This window comes from Struthio camelus, chromosome 11 (assembly GCF_040807025.1).
Source record: "Struthio camelus isolate bStrCam1 chromosome 11, bStrCam1.hap1, whole genome shotgun sequence".
Taxonomy (NCBI): Eukaryota; Metazoa; Chordata; class Aves; order Struthioniformes; family Struthionidae; genus Struthio; species Struthio camelus.
Window position 1 is genome coordinate 22,164,736 of NC_090952.1, and position 19,361 is coordinate 22,184,096.

General features: G+C 44.7%; 1 protein-coding gene across 3 annotated transcripts in view; it reads left to right on the forward strand.

Moving 5' to 3' along the window:
• The window catches only part of MCF2 (MCF.2 cell line derived transforming sequence), a 61,060-nt gene that overhangs the window by 19,602 nt on the left and 22,097 nt on the right, over positions 1 to 19,361 (forward strand). The window contains exons 1-10 of one of the 3 annotated variants that reach the window (XM_068956854.1): positions 1,549 to 1,696; positions 6,966 to 7,085; positions 8,167 to 8,283; positions 9,982 to 10,131; positions 12,011 to 12,135; positions 12,623 to 12,737; positions 13,202 to 13,321; positions 14,507 to 14,698; positions 15,897 to 16,088; positions 16,243 to 16,414. In XM_068956854.1, coding sequence (XP_068812955.1) covers positions 1,646 to 1,696; positions 6,966 to 7,085; positions 8,167 to 8,283; positions 9,982 to 10,131; positions 12,011 to 12,135; positions 12,623 to 12,737; positions 13,202 to 13,321; positions 14,507 to 14,698; positions 15,897 to 16,088; positions 16,243 to 16,414 — 1,354 coding nt within the window. In that variant the 5' untranslated portion in view covers positions 1,549 to 1,645. Of the gene's footprint in view, positions 1 to 1,548; positions 1,697 to 5,979; positions 6,001 to 6,965; positions 7,086 to 8,166; positions 8,284 to 9,981; positions 10,132 to 12,010; positions 12,136 to 12,622; positions 12,738 to 13,201; positions 13,322 to 14,506; positions 14,699 to 15,896; positions 16,089 to 16,242; positions 16,415 to 19,361 lie in introns of those variants that run through there. The other 2 variants (XM_068956855.1, XM_068956853.1) reach the window with 2 other exon arrangements.

Here is a 19,361-nt window from a genome sequence, read left to right on the forward strand (position 1 = left end):
CATGTGGGTAAGTAAATGGAAATGTTCTGAGCATATTATTATTGCCTTTTTTCCTTCTTATAATCATTGAACAAAGTTGGATGCATGGATCCATCTGATAGAGAATGAAACCAAGAGTACGTAGTGAGAAAAGAGGGCTCTTTGCTGATGCTGCTTAGATGTGCTGAACATAAATCTTATGCCACCTGAAGTATTTAGTACTGGTCTAACTAAACTTAGCATTAAAAACATTTGAGCTTTAATGACATTTTGGTGATAGGCATTCAGTAGAAGGTGTCTGCTTTAAGAGAGGATTACCTTTTTGCAGTGTGCATAAGATACTGCTGTCAATGTTTTAGGCTCTGATCTTTCTGAATTTTGTAAAATGAATTTCCAAGTGTGCTAATAGTTGGAGAAAAAGCAGCATTGAAAAAGTAGTTCTTTAAAGTGATCATCCAAATTCACTTCTGCTGCCAGTGTTTGAACTGGTGCTAGCAAGAAACTTTTTAAGAATTTTAAAGAATGAAGTTACTTTGCATAATCTGGAAGTTTTTAATGTGAAAATCCTGTCCTAATATGTAGCTTCTACAGAAGTGTCATTCACTGTGTTTAATAAGAAAATATAATTATTTTGTGACCTTTGATCACGTGCCCTACTTGTATGTGTGTATGCGTTGCTTCTCCATTGAGAGAAGTGACTGCTGTGTCAGGGCTGTCTGTGTAAATAATGTGGAGGTGCTTCATGCAAAGGGGAGCAAGAAGCAGCAAATCTGTGTTCACAAATCTTAAGAGCCTTGAGATTCTTGCCTTAAAAACCTGAGTGTCTGGCCCTAGAAGGCTGGTAAAGCACTTTACCAGACTTGCCTTTGTGCAGGTAACACAAAGATTAAACCTTGATTTCTTCCAAGTGATAAGTCATAGCACGCTTCAGTAAAATTCCTTTTTCTGATCTCCGTATAATTCTAGAATAAGGAAGTGCAAATAAGCTGAATTTGAAATGCACAGTGCCCTGGTTTTTTTTCAGCGTATGTATATGCCATTGCAGTTCTGCAGTCATGCATCTGATCTGGGAACGTTTTATATCAGGCTGTACAGATTTTTGTTTAACTCTTTGTGCATGTTGCTGTTTTGTCTCAGAGTTGCACTAATTGCCTGGGCAACGTAGGCTCAGGGTTGCACTTGCTTGGGAAAGCGAGGCCCTATGTGCCAGTGCCAAGCCTCAGGTTTTGACATGAGTAGTTTCCCTCGCTTCACGTGTAAAACCCTGAACTTTATAACGTACGTTTCAGATCATAATAGGAAAAAAAAAAAGATAAAATTTTTAAATGAAGAGGTTTGGCTCAGTCCCCAAAGAAGAGGCCCCAGCTCCAGGATGATTTTTGGCATTCCACCTTAAAAAAGCGAGTCGGGAGCTGGGAGCCGGAGCGCGCTGCGGGCGCGGAGGACGAGGCAGGGCCGCGGCGCTGCTCCGCACGCGGGGCGCGGGCGCGGGACCGCCGGCTGCGCGCCGCGCGTGGGAGCCGGGCGGAGCGCGGCGCGGCGCGGCGCGGAGCGGAGCCGCCCGGGGGACGCGGGAGCCGGAGCCGGAGCCGCCGCCGCGGCGCTGCGGGAGCGGGGCTCCCCGCGGCGGCTCTGCATCCTCGGAGGAGCGGCGGGGAGCGAGGCGATGGCGGAGGCGAGCCCCCCGCGCGGCGTGCGGCGCCTCCGGAGGGATGCGGTAAGGCTGCGCCCGCCGGGCCCCGCCGCCCGGCCCCGCTGCCGCAAGGGCAGCGCAGCGCCGGAGCCCCCCGGTACCGCGCCGGCTGCCGCAAAGCCGGGCCTTTCAGAGCGCGCTAAAATGGAGGAAACGGGAATTCTGGCCAGCATGATTTAAACTGAGCCTCTCCAGGAGTATTTTTAGTAACATCTGTTCAGGGCAACGCAGGCTCCTCTTGTCATCTTTATGCAGCGCTGTCTTTCAGTGTTTGGAGTGCATCTAAGAGATATCTTATGAAAGGCTTAATGTATTATTCTTATCGTAAGGGAAGCCCTTTCTCAGAGAAAGGCTGTACAAAGCATTTGTTCACTGGCTATGTTAACAGCATCTTTAGCGGTTAATTATGCAGCCATCTAAATAAAGGTAGCGGAACATTTTGGATTTTCATTTTAGCTGTCAGGGAAGTTGAAGCTCACACTAGCAGTAGGTGGCATTTTGATGTTTGACTTTTCCCTTAAAGGACAGAAGAAAGTCATTAACTTCAGCATCTGTACAAGGACCAGTAGCTTCTTCAATTTCTCTTGTTCAGAAACAAACTTTCTGGCAGATACTACTTTTTCTGTAGGTCTGTTGACTTCCAACCCCACAAACGTCCCCGTGAACTGCAGGGAAGGATATACTCTGAAAACTGAATTCCTCAAACCGCATTAAATATGTGGTTAGGATGAGATGCTCACAAAGGAGATAACAGCCATGATGCTTTCAACATATTCCGTTCTTGCGCTTTATTAGCACAGCTCTTTGGTATTGATCATATCAGGGCTACCTGCATGCTTATGGTTGAGCGAGCATTTAAACAAGTTGCTGGACTGAGGCCTTAAGGTATACACATTAGTGTCCTCAGAACTTGAGGATTTTTCTGAACATGCTGTTTTGCCAATGAGTTCATAGTGGCAAAATGTTGCCAGCTGTCTAATTTGTTAGACTTGCGCCGCTAATTTTCTGTCTTTCCTGATACACTGCAGAGAAATAGCAGAGGGCAAAGGGTTTAGGGGTTCTTTATTAAGTGTCACTGAGTTTGTCAAATGCAGAAGATTCTTCTTAGTGTTATAAATAAGAAGATAAACTGTAAGGTAAGAACAAGGACCTTTCTGTCTTTGCTTTCTTGCATATGTTAGAGGGAAGGGTTTTCTTCCAGCATTACCTTCAGTATTATTAGAGTTAAGTCTGCAGGTAACTGCTATAGACTTCACCCCTTAGAAGAACTATAATTCTAGTAGTGATCAAAAAAGATCTAGTCCCTTCAGGAACGTATCTCTGAGGAATTACTGGCCTGTATTTTTATTTATTTATTTATTACTTTTCATGCTTTGTCTTAAGTCTGAAAAAGGACACAGGATGCGGTCTGACTGGTAGCTGTTTTCTTGCAAGGTTCTTTTCTTTACTTGCTTGCTTGTTTGTTTTTTCCATTCTTGAAACACGTTAGGCATCATTTGCAAAGCTGTATTTCTTGGTTTTTAGCTACCCATGAGTGCTGACCTTGATCTTATAAAATCAGCAGAAAAATGCCGAAATGCTTTCTAAACCAAAGAGAAATCAAATTTTCCTGCAAATGCAGCTCCCTCTGAGGTTGAAACATACCGAGTAGCAAAAGGATACGGTTGTGCCTATACAGGGCATAAGGATATAACAACAATAGGATATAACTTTGTTTTATCAAAGAAGAATTTGCCTGTCTATCAGAAGTGACAGACGGATATGAATGTCAGATTATGATCTCTTTATATTTTGTGTGGAACGTATTGGCATCCTGCATTTATGAAACTCAAGGTGACCAAAAGGACCTCTGCTGCCCAGAGGTTTGAACACCTTATAGCTATTGCAGAGTACTGTTGGCACTCAGCTCTGGTTGCCTCCTGACCACGGGTCTCTCTTTGTGGAACTGTAGGTTTTCTGCCCCAGGGCCCAAGTGTGAAGAGGTCCACGCTCCATAGCTTCCCAGGGCGGGATAGGGTTCAGAGGTTGAGCCCAGCTTCCATGGATCCTGCTCTGTGCAGGAGGATGCAAGCAAAATGAAGACTTGAAGGAGAGAGATGGCAAAACAGACTCATCTCTGCTTGAAATGGTGAGCAGGGTTAAATGGGACTGGTGACTCGAGGGGAAAATGAGATAAGACCGAAGAAGGACGCAGCTCTGGCTGGTTGTTGTTCTCAAAGATATTCCTGATACATTCTTCATGAGAAGGTTACGGTAGGAGCCTAAGGTTCAGAAGTCTGAACACACTCTTGTGTTTCTGAGCTGGAAACAGTGACTTTCCCCAAACTCTTTGGGACTTTGCAGTTGGATTCACTTATGATGGACTGGTGACCATGCAGAAGGGCCTAAAATTGCCTCCTCCAAGTGCCTTTAAAGCACTGTAAGACTGTGGGCCTCAAAAGGCATCGGTTAAAGTCATTCCTGGCCATTAACGTCAGGGGTTGCAGGGTCTGTCTTGGAAAGAGAAGACGTGTCAGAAACGGCCCAACCTTCCTGATTTGTTTGCAGCTCATGGTGGCTCCTTGATGATATTTTGAGACCTTGTTGATGGCTGTTGCTGTTGTCCTATTTGCGGAGAAATGCCCGCTGGGAAATCACCAGCCTGGGACGTGGGGCTAATGGGGGAAAGTGGAGGGACCGAGGGAATGCCACGGGAAAGCCTTGCAGCTCTGCAGGGCAGACGTGGCATCGCCACGGACGCAGAGCACCGAGCCTCCTTTGGGAGCTTCCTAGTGCCGTGGGACGTGCCGGAGCATGAAGAAGAGTATCAAGGACCAGCCGGGTTGGCCAACAGGCCTGGAAGTAGCCGTGGCAGCGTTTAATGAGTCCTACAGGCAGCCAGCGTGGTGAGGCGGGAGAGGCAGCCGACTTCTCTGGGCCAGCTTGGAGAATGAATGCTGAGTTTGCCAGAAACTTTCTAGTGAAATATTTATGCTGTAGATTTTCAGTTCATTCCAAGTGTTTGCAAGACTGCCAGTTCTGGTCATACTTCCTCAGCACAGGTTTGCTGCATCTCAGGTGGAACTTTTGCTCGATTTTGGAAAGTGAGAAACATCTCCAACTCCTTGGAAGTCTCCAGTAGCCTGTGGATGATTTGCTCTCTAGTAACATGGGGAGCCCAGGTTTAAATTCCTGAGCCGAGCAGGGTGTCAGAGATGTACTTGTCTTCAGACACGGCAGCGTCCTGTAACTGGCCTGTCAGATAGCCTAACGTGGTTGTCTTGCGTGAGAGCTGATTTTCTTGTTACAGATAATTAAATAGGCATTGGAGCAGGGAGCTGAACACGGATCTCCTGCAGCCTCTCATGCACGCTGTCTTGGTGTTGTTTCATTGTGGTTGTGTGAAAGATCCGTGAAAGGTTTCAATTTCGTCCAGAAACAGAGCAGGGAAATATTTTGGAATTGCAAAATTTCATAGGATAGGAAAACATTTCCTGTTAGCCTAGATGACATTGAGCCTTGGATAAGGTCTGCCTTTGCATTTGCAAAGATTTGGTACCTCCGTGGCTGGGTTCAGAAATCTGGCCAGCTGCAGGTTTGAGCGGGACAGGAGTTGGTTGTTCTGGTTTCCTGCAGCTTTAGCCTTCCCTGTGTGCCTGGGGCTGGTGGCTGCTTTATACATGTTGGGTGTTAAACAGGTGCTGTGCAGTGCTGAGGTGCCGTGTCCGGGGCCTGGAACATGCAGAAACTTTTTCAGTATTTAATGGTTTGCTCTTGATTCTAATGCCAAATCTTTATCCCTGGCACAGTTCTTGTTGACTTCAAAAGGGTATGAAGTTGGCACTTCATTCATTTTCATTTCTTTATTTTTTCCAGTCCTGCTTAAAATAGCTGCAAATCAATGTATTGAATTTATGTGGCTTATTTGATCCTAAAAGTCACTGTCCGTCTCTAAGTGGAGTTGTGGGAAGCAGAAGCTGCAACCAGACCTTTTGCTGTGAAAGAAAAAGCAGCAAGTGAATTACACTATAGTTCATGGATGTCAGAGCTCAACTGTAAATTATGGCTTTTTTGAAAAATGCTAATTGCATGTTTATGGAAGCAATCCATGTTTTGAAGGCAGAGATTAAGTGCCCTGCAGTGCAAAATATCTAAACACGTTCATTACTCTCACCCATGGTGTAGATGCTACTAATATCTTTTTTCCTATGTGGCTGCCTCACAGCTCCACTTTGCAGTAGAGAAAGGAGCGCTGGATCGGGATGCCAGGAGCTGGGGCTGCAAATTGGAGAAGGGCCATCGCTGAACGGTGTGACTGAAGAGCCACCGCCAGTGCTGGGCTGATGGTGGTGGGTGCATGGTCCCGAGGTGGCCTGGTTCCAGCTTGCTATCATGCCTAACAGTTTTAACGTTCTTAGGTTTGAATTAAAAAAACAATTAATGAGGAATAGATGGAGAGAGATATCCTGGCTGAGCTCGATCTAAGAGAAGATTCATTCTTAATTAACTCAGCTCTTTGCCTCATGCACATATCCATAATTTAATGATCTGACTCCTAGTTTCTTAAAAATTCTTTTTCATTCTCAAGCACCCTTTTCACTGATCTATTTAAAAATGCACCTGCCAGCCACATGCTTGAAAAAAGGCTCTAGCAGCACAGACAAGAAATTCCAAATCCTTGCCACAAATTAAATGTTGCCTGATAATTACCAATGACAGATTATGCTTGATGCGGTTATGGGATGATTAGTGAGTCTGGGAATAAATTGTGTATTCCCAATCTATCTGTTATTCCCCTCAATGTTCCAGTTTTACGTTCCCTGCTACACCGTAATTTATCTCCCTAAGTTACAGTGCTGGGCACAATATAAAGTCTTAAAGTTTATTGTCAGTGGCCCTTCAAGGCGGATGGCTGAACTCTTGCTTATTACAAAGGGAAGTGGGACTATGTGATCCTTATAGTATAAGTCCTGTATCTTTATACCACTTGTAATATCTTCCTTCATTTGGAAAAAACGTGAGCCTGCAGAAGCCTTGCAGCCACGCGGTGGGATTGCAGCCCGCCGGGCAAGTGCTTGGAGTGCGGGACGCCTCCCTGTAGTGGGAAACACGGACTCCAACTGAGAGCAGACAAAAGTAAGAAAAGGGCTAGCAGTAAATAGAAGTGGGGAGTAGGCGGGGCAATCAGAAAAGGAAAAAAAAAAAAGAAGAAGCCCTAAGGTTTGATTGTTTTCCCATCTTTTAAAGGCATTTGAAAGCAGTCGTTTTGACCTGTCAGATGCCCAGCTTGATTGTCATCTCTGTTTTCTTGCAGGCCTCTTTCCCGGGGAGCCTGCACTTAGTGATGGTTCTTCGTCCCACGGGGTTTTTCCAGCGCACCTTCACTGACATTGGATTTCGGTTTAGTCAGGAGGATTTTCTACTCAAATTACCGGTATGTGCATACAACGCACAGGGACTGACTGCGCACCAGGAGCCCGAGGCGCGACAGTGCCTGCGTGCCGCCAGTACAGCGACGAGTAGCTGGAGCGTCTCTTCCCGCAATGCCATGTTTCCACCAAATCTCTCTCGTAGCGTTTCCAGCTCCCTAGTGCAAAGTTTGCTCCCTTCAGGGCAAGCCCATGATAGTGGGTGATGGGTTCGTAAGTCTGTCGGCATCGCCCTGCATCAGCTGCACGACTCCGCGGAGGAGAAAATGGTGCTCGGGAATTAACTTTTGTTTAATGTCTGGTGACACATCCTGTAAAGCTTTTACTGTAAATGCCACCCATGATCCCACTGCTTTCATCTCAGTGTAAACAAGTTACCAACATCATGTTGGTATTTATTTCTGAAATAGCCACTGAAAGGGGTTTGTATTCTCAAGTGAAAGTTTCAGAAAGTTTCAAAGCTGCCTTGATTATAGGACCTAGGAAGAATAAGTAAGAAAAGAGAAATACATTCAGAGAATCCAAGGCTGACACAAACAGGAACTCACAAAGCACACTTGTGGGTTTTTTTTTTTTTTTAGTTTTTAGGAAAGAATATGGTTTTCACAAAAAGTGCATTTTTCACTCTAAAATGATCATCACTTGCAGTTTTCAAAGTTCATGATTCATGTCACAGGAAAGGTCAAGACACACAAAAATTCATGAATATGTACTTATGTGAAATTGGCCAGTGCTTCGTGAGGTATTAAAACTTATATATTTTTCCAGATGACTGGAAAAAAATACCTCCTAAAAAAACCTGCCTTACCTTTACTTTCAGCTCTGATCTGCAGTCAGGTACTGCAGTATCTCACTGTACTTTGCATTTAAGCAAAAAAGTACCTGGGGAATCAGAGTTGAGTGTAAAAAGGGTAAAACGTATAAAATAAAAGCCGTGTTGAGCCATAAGCATAAAAAGGCGGCCCTCTTCTCGACCAGGATTTAGAGCAAACCCAATTTTCTAGATACATGAAAGATTTCTGGGCTTGACTTGTGCGTTGAAGAGAAGCGGTGCGTAAGCAGTAAACAGCGCTCCCTTGTCTGCAGGTTGTTATGCTGAGCTCCGTTAGCGATTTGCTGACGTACATTGATGAAAAGCAGTTAACGCCGGAGTTTGGAGGCACCCTGGAGTACTGCCACAGCGAATGGGTCATCTTCCGAACGGTGCGTGCCTGGCGCAGCGTGGGGCTCGCGGCCGGTCGAGGCGGGTTGGGTAAGGCCTGGTCCTCAAAGTGTCGCGAGCGGGAGCTCCTCCTACGCGTTGTCTGTGAGGCAATGAGTAGCTGAAAGTAACCCCTGAAGCAGCTCCGTTTCTCAGAGAAGATCTGCAAAGGAGTCCGGTGGAGTTAAGCACTCAATGGATTTGGAAGGGAGTTGGATGATTAACTCCCCCCGGCGCCTTTTGAAATTGCTCCCAAAAGATCCCTCTTCTTAAATCTTTATTAGAATTCCCATAATGGTAAATATGAAATAGTTTTTTTTTTTTAAATAATGATTGCTTCAGGTAATTAATATCACAAATGTTTAGGGGAACTAGGGCAATAGGGATGCTTCTGCACATTGACTGAATTCAGAAAATTTCCTGTTTTTTTTCTTCTTTGCAAGATCTTTCCTTTAATATTGCCAGGATCTCTGTGGAATCAGGCATTTAACCCCCTTCCCCAGCTCTGCCTTGCCATGTATTTCTGTGCTTTCTGTACCCTCATGTCTCTGTTTTCTGCATGCTCTTGCATTTCCCTGGAATCTGCTGTCAAATTAATGACAGGTTCAGTTCCCAATTACTTTCCCAGCAAGTCAAAACACTAATGAAAACATGTATCAGACTGATCCTTGTGCCCCCTGTCCTGCAACATCATCCACACAGGCAGGTGTGGAGCTCAGTGTGAAGACAAAAGGGCACGGCATTGTTGCTGGAAGAGTTTAAGCCATTGCTCTGCTGTTTTGTGCCTGTTTACACTGGTTTGCTGTCACCTTCATGAATTTTTAAATTTTTCATTCTTGGTTTTGTTCTTTTGCACTATGTGTTACATCAACAATGATACAGCTGTCCCACTTGATCAGTTTGAATGGCAAAAATGTTAAAAGTTAATCTAAGAAAATGATGAGCTTCTAGAACAGAGCTGGAAATCGTAGATAAGCGTCCACTTCCAGGAGGGCCCAGGAAAACACGTGGTCATCCTGACGTCTTGTGCCCACTGCTAGCCCACCCGTGTTATGCACCGTCTCCTCTCGCAGGCAGTGCTCGCGTCCCGAGCCCGTGCATCGCTGCCTGAAGAAGAGCTGGGAAGCGCTCCTCTGCGCACAGCTGTCCCACGTCCTCTTGGTGAAGCTGCAGAGGAGGTAGCCAGGATGCCAGGCTGCTCTGTAACCCCCTCTTTGGGTTTGCAAAGCTGGAAACATCCATCACCAAGAAGCCAAAGATATCTCCAAAGCCCTGTTGTCTGGAAGTGGTTCCCAGCGTGGACTAACCAGGAGGAGGATAATAGAAGAGGAAGTACAGAAATTTGAGAGTTAGCTCCTAAGGTGGATCATACCGTATACCTCCAATATATGTTAGGAAAAAATCTCGTAGTGCCTAAGGAGAGAGATATGCATGAGATATCTGCGCCCAATGCTATCCTTATTGAAATCCTTGTTGTGGATTCAGACTGTACTAAAAGCCAGCTGGCCGTGAGCTCCTGGCTGCTGTCTAGCACGCACAAGCGCGCAACAGCTCAGCGTGAAGTGGACCTCCCACCTACCTCTTCATGAATAAGCTGTTAGGCTTCCTTATAAATCTCAGCCTCCTATCTTAGTGCATTCTTAACGAGCTTTAGGAATATCCTGAATCCCAAGCTGATTGCAATTGTTGTCTCCCACCAGGCAATAGAGAGTTTTGCACTAACCGTGAAGGAAATTGCCCAGATGTTGCAATCTTTTGGCACGGAGCTGGCGGAGACCGAGTTACCAGACGACATGTATTCTATCGAGCGCATCCTGGCACTGCGCACCGAAAGGTACTACCAGCTCAAGGTATGTCTCATGGGAAAGTCAGCCGCGTGTTTGCAGCCGGTGTTCATGTGGCGAGAGGATTTCTGGGTTTTGACTGCCAGTTGTTTGATGCTCACTCCTCCTTCCCTCCCAGGCATGTGTATGTGTTGACAGACCAAATAAAACACAGCATGACTGTTTCTGTATGTTACACTTACATGTGCCTTTCGTTCAAATAAATTGCCGTGCCGACATCCAGCAAACTGTCTCAGCTGCCACCTGCTTACCGGCTGGAGAAGCTGGTGTCTGAAGCACGCTCCATCTCCGCGCTTTGCGCTTTTCGCTGTCACCCTGGCTTCCCAGGAGCGCGGGTCGCGGGCACGCACTGCATGCGTCTTGCGGGGCCCCCCAGCCCCCGGCGCTTACCGAAGCTGCGTTGGTTTAAGAGAGCATCCAAGGTGAAGTTTTATTGAGCACGTATAGTGTACAGCATATCTAGTGTACAGCATATCTCGTGTACAGCATTTGTGGCATGATCCCTGTCTTAATGTAAGCCTGCAAGTTTCATATTAAACAGCATTTGTTTCTTTAACACTTTAAGATTTTTTTTTCAACTATTTGTGATTAAAATTATTATAGGATTTAATGGAAGATTTGGTACAAGACCGCTGTTGCTATCAAGCTGTTGTCTTTGCTGCCCCTCTGTATGTCTGTGCAGGCAAAACCCTCGCTTCCTAAAACGGATTCCCCGTTAATAGCAGTACTGTAGGGCTGAAGAATGAGGTCCTTTGCTCTGTGACAGGATACGCTTACATAAATCGAAGATGTGTATCTGTTTTCATTTATAATCATTTGCCATTCATGTGACAGGGATTTCCCAGAGGCTGCCAGTAAGAAAGGTGCAAAATGACATCCAAAGTGTGTTGGGTGTAGGCACATACGGATGTGTGCGTGTGTATGCGTGTGTATGGAAAGTACAATTTTAGGCACAGCAAAGAGGCCTTTATTCCTCCTTTAAAAACAAGGAGAGGTGTAGTAACATGGCAGCTACATGTGCTGCCATGTATTTCATTTAAACTTTATGCTTAAGACTATATCCAAAGTGTAGAGAGCAAATATCAGTGAGAGAACTTAATCCTATATGTAAATGAACAAATACGCACTTTTCTCTGTGGGGAAATGAAAGATACCCTGTGCTTTCATTTGCATATAAAGCACAGCAGTACTCAGTGCAAGGCATCTGTTGCTTTTAGTGCCTCATCCGTTAATTTAAAATATCAAAAACATTCTTTGGCTTTGAATTGAAATGAAGTCCATTGGCTTTTTTTCCTGTTTTCCTTCTAAGATCATGAAAGATGAAAGTAGATGAGAAACTGTGCACAGATTGTGATGACAGCAACACATGGGATCCCTGTAGCTCTCATGACAACCAAAAGATTGGTACAGCTGAGTCCTGCATTCAAATAACGAATAGATCAGAACAATTTAGGTAACTGTGAACAGCTATGTTCAGTTATGTAACCGAACAGAAGCCAGTTGCAAACACAGTGAAAAAAATGACAGAAATTGCTTAAACGGAGTAACTAAGAAATTAACCTCTTTGATATACTGAATGGGAAAAAAATCAGGTTACCACCTGTTTGGCAACTGGGCTAGTGGATCTAGCGTACAAGAACAGGCTTTGTATCAAAGGAGAATTGAGGGCTCTGGCGTAACGGGACGAGGTCGGAGCCACCCGTCGCCTCCTCCGGCTCCAGGGCTGGCCCTGTGCTCGGCGGGCTCAGGCGTCCGCCGAGGCCCTTCGGTCTCTCAGAGTGCTGCTGCTGCGTTTTGCGACAGGGAAACTGAGGCAGCGGGAGAAACGTGAGTTGGCTTAGCTCACAAAAAGCAGTCTGAATCCACAATGTTTTACATTATGCAGGAAGATATTACAGCAGTCAAAAAAGAAGGAAACTTGCTTTTAAGTAATTTGGAAGAGCCTGACTCCAGTGAATGCAGTGAGGACCAGCACCGTGAGAGACCCGGGGACTGGGAAACTGTGAATCGGTGAGTGCAGAACGTTGCTTATTTGCCTGATTTTTGAGGGGAAAATACTCAAGTTGTGTAAGTGTGGGATGCTGCTTAGGTCAGCTATGGAAAAGGTGCAGACAAAGATACCATAGTTCTGCTCCAGGCCCCTCAAATTACTGGATGGCTTCTGTCAAGTGACTTTGACCTACTCTGGCTTGTTTGCCCGCTTCTGTAATGAAGCTGCAGTGCAGATACAGGGTTCTCCAGTGCAAGGCTCTCGGGTAGCGTTCAGATAATATGGAGATGATAACGACTGCTTCACATAGATGCTTTCATCTGTAATGATAATTTCATTCGAGTTCTTTTTGAGATCTCCACCAGCCACAGATACACATCTGTTGAATTCAAGTGAGGGATGAGCTTGGGTCCAGAAGGCCTGAATAAGTGATATCTCTAGGGGTTGTTCCGCTCTGCTTGTCCTCTATTTGCAAATTGTTTGTCCTCTCTTCTTTCTGTACTCAAGGTTACTTGGTCAGCTGCATGAGATGGAGACAGCTTTTGACGGCTTCTGGGAAAAACATCAGTTAAAAATGGAACAATATTTACAACTGTTGAAGTTTGAGCAAAGTTTTCAAGAGGTATGATCAGATGAACTACTTCTGTTGGCAGAAAGAAGAAGGGGAGTTAAAAAAAAGGAGGGGAGAGGAGAGAGTTTTTTACGCTTTTTAGTTAGAATCCTTTCTAGCGTATGGTGCTGAAGTAACTAGATTAACTAGATCTACCTCTGAACCAGTTAAATCAAGTCTGCAAATACTGGAGGCTGCTCAGTTTATGCTGCTTTTCCAGGACTCTGACTAGCAGGGTAGCTAGACTGAGAAAACCACTGTGCTTCCTCATTCAGAGCTAATTTAGATATCACTGCCCTGCAGTCACATAGATTTCACAGATAGGCGCATCTTTGAAATTAGAAATTAGTTCGTAGACTCTAGCTTTATTATTGCATTTAGCAGTCTTAGCTGCAATGTGATTAACTTTTGATCTTTGCGTGATTTTATGCCTGTGCTTTGTGTCATTTTGCAGCAATCTTCTTTTGTGTGTCTAGGTCAAGAACGCCATTGAATTTTTAATGGGTCAGCAAGCGGAAGTGCCTGACACTGGAGATAGTGTCTCCCAAGTGAAACAAAGGCTCAAGGACTTGGGTCATTTAGATGGTATGGCTCAGGTGAGATAACCTTTCGTAGCAGAGGTGCACTAATGAAACAGAAGAGGCACATTCTGTACTTGTGGTAGGAGAGGTTTTCTGAAATGGCCTGATTCTGGTGTAATTCAGTGGAAAGTGGCTGCACTAAAGTGTTGGTTTCATGTCTTTCTGCTCTGTGCAGCAAAACTGTGATCACCCTGCAAAGCGGGAACAGGGTATTTAATTATCATAGCTAAAATAAGTTGCTGAGCCACCATGAAAATCCCAGGCAGATAAATGTCTGAACATAGGGCAGGCGTGGGAGTTAATGAGCTGGAAGAAGAATTATTTATATGTTAAGTGCTTTAGCTATGCTAATAGCCAGAGACTTGTTAACAGGCACATGGAGAGGCAAAAAAGTTGCTATCCTGAAGTGTCTGTGATTTGAACATAACATATGGATGAAGGCTAAGAGATGTAGCTGAAAGAAGAGCGAAGAGAGATGATTCACAGAAGCCTGGCTGAGTCTGTGATGACTGTAAAGGGATGTGCTCGTTGCAGGAGCAGGGTCAGTGGAGAAATCTTGACAGATTTGGACACAGTCCCCAGAGGCTTCCTTGAAAATAAGAGCCATGGGAGAAAGGTCTAAGGCTTTTTGGCCATTTGGAGGGAATTCTTGAGAATGAGAGGAGGAATAAAAAGCATGGCAGAGTGGGTGCAACAGGGAAGCAGTCCCAACAGAAAGCCAGCGCTGGAGAAGATATAATAATAACCATTACACTGACCAAAACGTGCGTGTAAGATAGCATGGTCTTTACTTCAAGTTTTGTTACAAACAGCCAGGTTTGTTTTCACTATAAACCCTAACTGCTCAGTTTCCTTTCATGCTCATGAGCATGGCATGCCTAAACTCGACATAAGATACATTTTTTTAGAGTGCCGTTCCTGGAAATGGCAGCAATGCAGAGCCAGCAACCGTTCACGGCATAACTAGTTAGGTGAAGTGCCGTTTTCTTCTTCTTCCTCCTTTTGGATGATGAAAGCTTTTTTCCCAAACAACGAATGTCATTGTATCCTGCATAAGCCACCCATTCTGGCCATTCCTAAGGGCAGTCATTTCCATATGTATCTGAAATCAGGTAAAATGAGAACGTGCACGTAGTTATTTGTAGACGTTTTGTCATATTTTCACTAAACGTGCTATCCTTTCTCCTCCTGTTGCTAAAGGACTTGATAGGGAAGGCTCAGGTAGTGATACTACACGGACACCAGCTAGCAGCAAATCACCACTACGCGCTCAACTTGATCTGCCAGCAATGCAACGAGCTGCGGCACCATTCCGACGTCTTGTCGGATGAGATCAAAAGGAAGCACGCGCGACTGCAGAAGACCTTGGATCTTCATACCCGTCTTCAGCAGGTAGAGTGCAGAGATATGGCACCCTGAGTAGTAGTTAGCTTCTCCACGTAGTTAGATGCTCCACTTTTTAGCGAGAAGCATCTTGTTTAAAACTTGCAACTTTGCTCCAGCAGTTCAGGAAAGCATTCCCCAGGGGGAGGGAGACTGCTTTGCCCCCACTTAGCTGGCTAAGCTAGGCAACGGATATCTGTTGGTGCTGTAAATAGTCAACAGAAAGAGGTAGGTATCTCCAGAGGGCAATCCAGAACGCCTAAGTTCAGCTGCTGTTGTTGCTCACGCTTTCATGGTGCATCCATGTATTAATTGACCTAACGAGGATTCAAACTCAGTGCGATAGAGGTAACGCTTTCAGATAAGCTCCAGCCCTTTTTTGTTAGGGATTTATTAAGAATCAACGTAGCTGACTGTACAATAAGATGACAGATTGGTAGATGTGTCCAGCTGCTGTGTGCTGGCGTGGAAGTGGAGTCATGTGGCTCCACTGCTCTTTGATATCTTAATCAGCATCGAAAATTAATTTAGGAAAATACATGCTAATTAGGCCGGAAGGCACACGACTGTAGTATACTTGAAGCAACTGAGAGAAGCAGCGAAGTTATGACCCTGTGTGTGCTACAGTTTGAGAGTGTTCACTGCACTCTGAGCTGGGCATTCAGCTGTTACTTATGTAAATTAAATGCAGAACTTTAAATGCAATTTAAATTACTTGCTTTGTTAAAAATATGAATGCCGTTGCTTTGATTATTCCTCACAACTCAGATTTGCACTGAGCCAGCCTCTTATCTCAATAAACCCACCTGTCTCATTGTAAGCTCTGATTTTTAACCCTTCAGCTTTCTCATTTGGATAAAGATTGGGCTGTTCAGCATTTGGTTCTGCTGCTGTTCAGCATTTGGTTCTGCTGTGCACCAAACTCTGCTTTTTTTTTGCCAGTGATATCACTGATTTTATCCAGGTAGAAGCGAGAGCAGAACTTGGCTGGGTATATTGAGGAATGTAGTCACCCTCCAGAAAAATGTGGCCTTTCTTCTTGTTATCAAAATGCAATAGTTGCTTAGCTCTTTAGCAGCACTAATTCAAAATGCAGATCTGGTAATGAGACCTTAGGGTGTGACAGATATTTGTCATGGGTGCTTTGATTTAGTAGGGGTGCTGCTCACTGTCTCCGCTCCCTGTATTTGCCCTGTGCTGTTATCAGGCCCTGCAGTGCTGTGACGAAGGTGCCTACCTGCTAGCTAACCAGCAGATGGATAAATGCCAGTCTAAGGAAGGTGCTCAGAAAGCTCTCCAGGACATAGAAAGATTTCTTGAAAGCTCCTCACCCTACTTAAACTATGATCCCCAAGCCCTGCATTATGATTTTGAGTCAGTCTTAACGTCTGAATTAAAGGTAAGCAAACCCTCAAGTTCCTCATCGCATGAGTAAAAAGTAAGATCAGACTGCGTTGCAGTGTTGTCGTCAGCTTTTCACTTTCTCTGTTTTGGGTCAAAGTGCAAGATAACGGTAGTTATTTGGTCACGGGAGTCTTTTTCACTCTCCGCAGTGCCAGATACAGTCAGTGCAGGCCAAGCTTGAAAACGTCCGAAGCATGTTTGAGAATCGCCAGTCTTGCTTCAAGAAGCTGTTGGATAAACATGTGCGGCCTGTCCAATTAGTAGCCCCTCGGCCAGAAAATCCACCAAGATCAAAATCACCGTTGTTCTCTCCCAAACATGGTAAAATATTTTAAACTTATGGTATCTTCAGATATTAATTTTGCTCTGAGCCAGGAAGAATAAGGCTAAGGCCAGTTTTGAGGAACCAACCTGTTGTATTGGTTTGAGGAACCAATACAACAACTCTGCTGGCTGATGCAGCGTTGTTGCATAATGTTAAATATATATGAGATAATTGATTGTTCTTTCAATTTCTGTGCCTAGCTTCCCATTTCTGCGTGAGGAAGGTGGTGTGGAAGCCTCAGCGTGCATGGACTGTGGTTGTATATAGGTCCGTGCCGCTGTGTTGGCTCCGTACGTACTTCACAGCTACAGGCAGGGCTCCAGAAGTTTCTCAGTGCTGCAGCACATTTTTCCAAACTCCAAAATAATGGCGCTTCCAAATTTCTTAGTATATTTTCTTGTTTTTATAAGATGACCACACAGAATGGACAAAAGTGATCAAATAAAGCGAATACAATGTTTTTTCCACTCTCTCTGTAGAAATGCGTTAGAAAGCACCTTCTGCAGCTCAGGCTGGCTTGGTTGAGACTGCTTGTGTGATACTTATTCACACTTTATGCTCAGTGAAAAGAGAGCCATAAACAGTGCATGCTGCCAGTTCTGCTTCACTAGCATCCTACTGGGCTGAACTGGTGAGTTAATACTGCCGGGCAAAAGGGCAAGATTTGTAAATGTATTAGCATACCTATTCTCTGAATCAAAAAGCTCCCATTAGAAATCCCTTTAGTTGTCTCAAGCTGGAACTGGCATAAAATTAGACTGGCATTTGCAAAGGAGCCTAGAGAAATGGGGAACTCAAATGGCATGAACATAAGTGAGAAGTCGGATGCTTAACTCCCTTTGAATATTTGAGAATGTCTGCCATAAATCCGAATTGTGGAGTAATTAATGTTCTTAGAGATGCAGTTTCTGGTTGAGTCAAGTTTGTTGAATGTTTTGCCTAGATTCTGGTAATGGGATTTGGCACAACGTTCGCTTTGAATTATAAAATTAAAGCTTTCATCCTTAGCAGCCCTCTATATATCAGACTCTAAAAAGCATTTCAAAGTAACATTCATATTTTTTCAACCAGGAATGTGCTAAGTTACATGGCAATATTAAATTCAGTGATCTGACTGCATGAAGCAGTTAAGCAGTTTGATGTGCTTTAATACAAAAATGTTTATGATTAATTGGCCAGTGTTGGTTGTGATGAATAGTAGTAGGTGCGACACACACAAACCGCAAAAGGGCTGCGATTCAGGGAGTTACGAATGTTAAATAATGAAGCCAGTGAAGGGAGGGGAGTGCACCTAGGTGTAGAGAGGGGAATTAAGCTGCTCTAGATGCAGGCCGGTGCTGCAAATAAATCCCAAATTTCCTTCTGAGTGTGGCCAACGCCACATTCACGAGACCACCGTGCTCTCTGAACCCTTGTCCTCAAACCAGAAAGCTCTGTGTCTCAAAAATTAAAATATAACCCATTTTTCCCATTGTAAGTTTTTTAGCTTTCCAGTAAGAGGAAAATATTAAGTAGGAATCATTGACTTAAAGAATAGGGGTAAATGGGTGTTTTTTGTGAGACCAGCATCAATTGGCTGGACCTACTTGATGCACTTGCTTTAAGGGTTGCACGTTTTTCTTGCAAAGGCGCTCACTCACTGGTAACACACAGGCGTCCTCCGTTAATCGCATTCCTGAAAGATATGATCGAGTATCTTCAAATGAGCATAGCCAGCAAAAGGTGAGACAAAAAGCTCTTCTTTGGATACGTCATGCCCAGAGCTCTTTTTAATAAGGCCTCCATGAAAACATCAAAATGCTGTAGGCCTACTGGTGTGATGTGCAGCGTCAAAGGCGCGTGCTGGGCTCCGCTGAGAGTGCTCTGAGATGTATGGGTTTTATGGCATGGATTGAAACCATACCACCTCTGGGCGCATTACTTTCGTCCTCTTTTCTTTCTTGTTCTCTCTCTCCTTTTTTTTCCTTCTTTTTCTATCTGAGGAGAGATGCTTCCTCTTTCATGTTTGCTCTGGATTTGAAGCCAGTCTGATAAGCGCGGTGGTTCTACTTTTGAAAGCACTTTCAGGAAATAAAGAAGAAAACTTCCCCATCCTGAACCATAAAACGCAGCAAGATGTGTGGCGGCGATACAAGAGGCCGCGGTGGAGTCTGAGTGCTGTAGTCATGTAACTCCGTGGTCACGGGAGGAACTTTTCTCACCCCCAGGCGCTTGCAATAAAACACTGAGCTACGTCTGATGACTGTCTCTCGTCTAAGTTATTATCCGTGTTCCCTCTCCCCCTGGTGGGAGCCTCCCAGCAGCTCCCCTGGCAAATCCTCATTTCCTTTGGAACTTCTCACCTTGTGCTGTGGTGGGGCACGTGCCACGCGTGGCTCCGATGCGCTCCCCGGCGCGCACCCCTCCTCCTCCCTTTGGCGTGTTTGCAAGTGGAGGTTTAAAGCCTCTTTGGTGTAATAATCAGTGATGGTTTTATCTTGTAGCAGCCCATGCTGAAGATGGGGCACCTGCTCTCCATGCTGGTTTCCATTCCTCTGCATCAGTTTTTCTCCCTACGTCTTTTTTTTTCACCCTCATAGAAAGATATTTGATTCATCTGCTTGATTTTTTTTTTCTTTGCTGGCTTGTTTTTTAATTTATAAATAAGGTGAATATTGCACATCAGAATGTATTTAATTTTGCTCTATCCCAGAATTTCGTATAGTCACTTCTAATATTTGAGGCCATTCTAGTATCTGAAAATAAATACTTTGATGCCCATGAGAGAAAAGCCCACAATTTTAGGTTGACTTTAGCAGAAGGAGGGGGATGCGGGGAAGCCGCCTGGAGATGCTAGTCCCCATGTCCACATGGCAGCGCTGCGTCCCAGCTGTGCTGGGAGAAACAGATCTGACCTAAAGTCCTATAAAAGGACTTTAGAGCAGTATCCCAGCAGGTGATGTT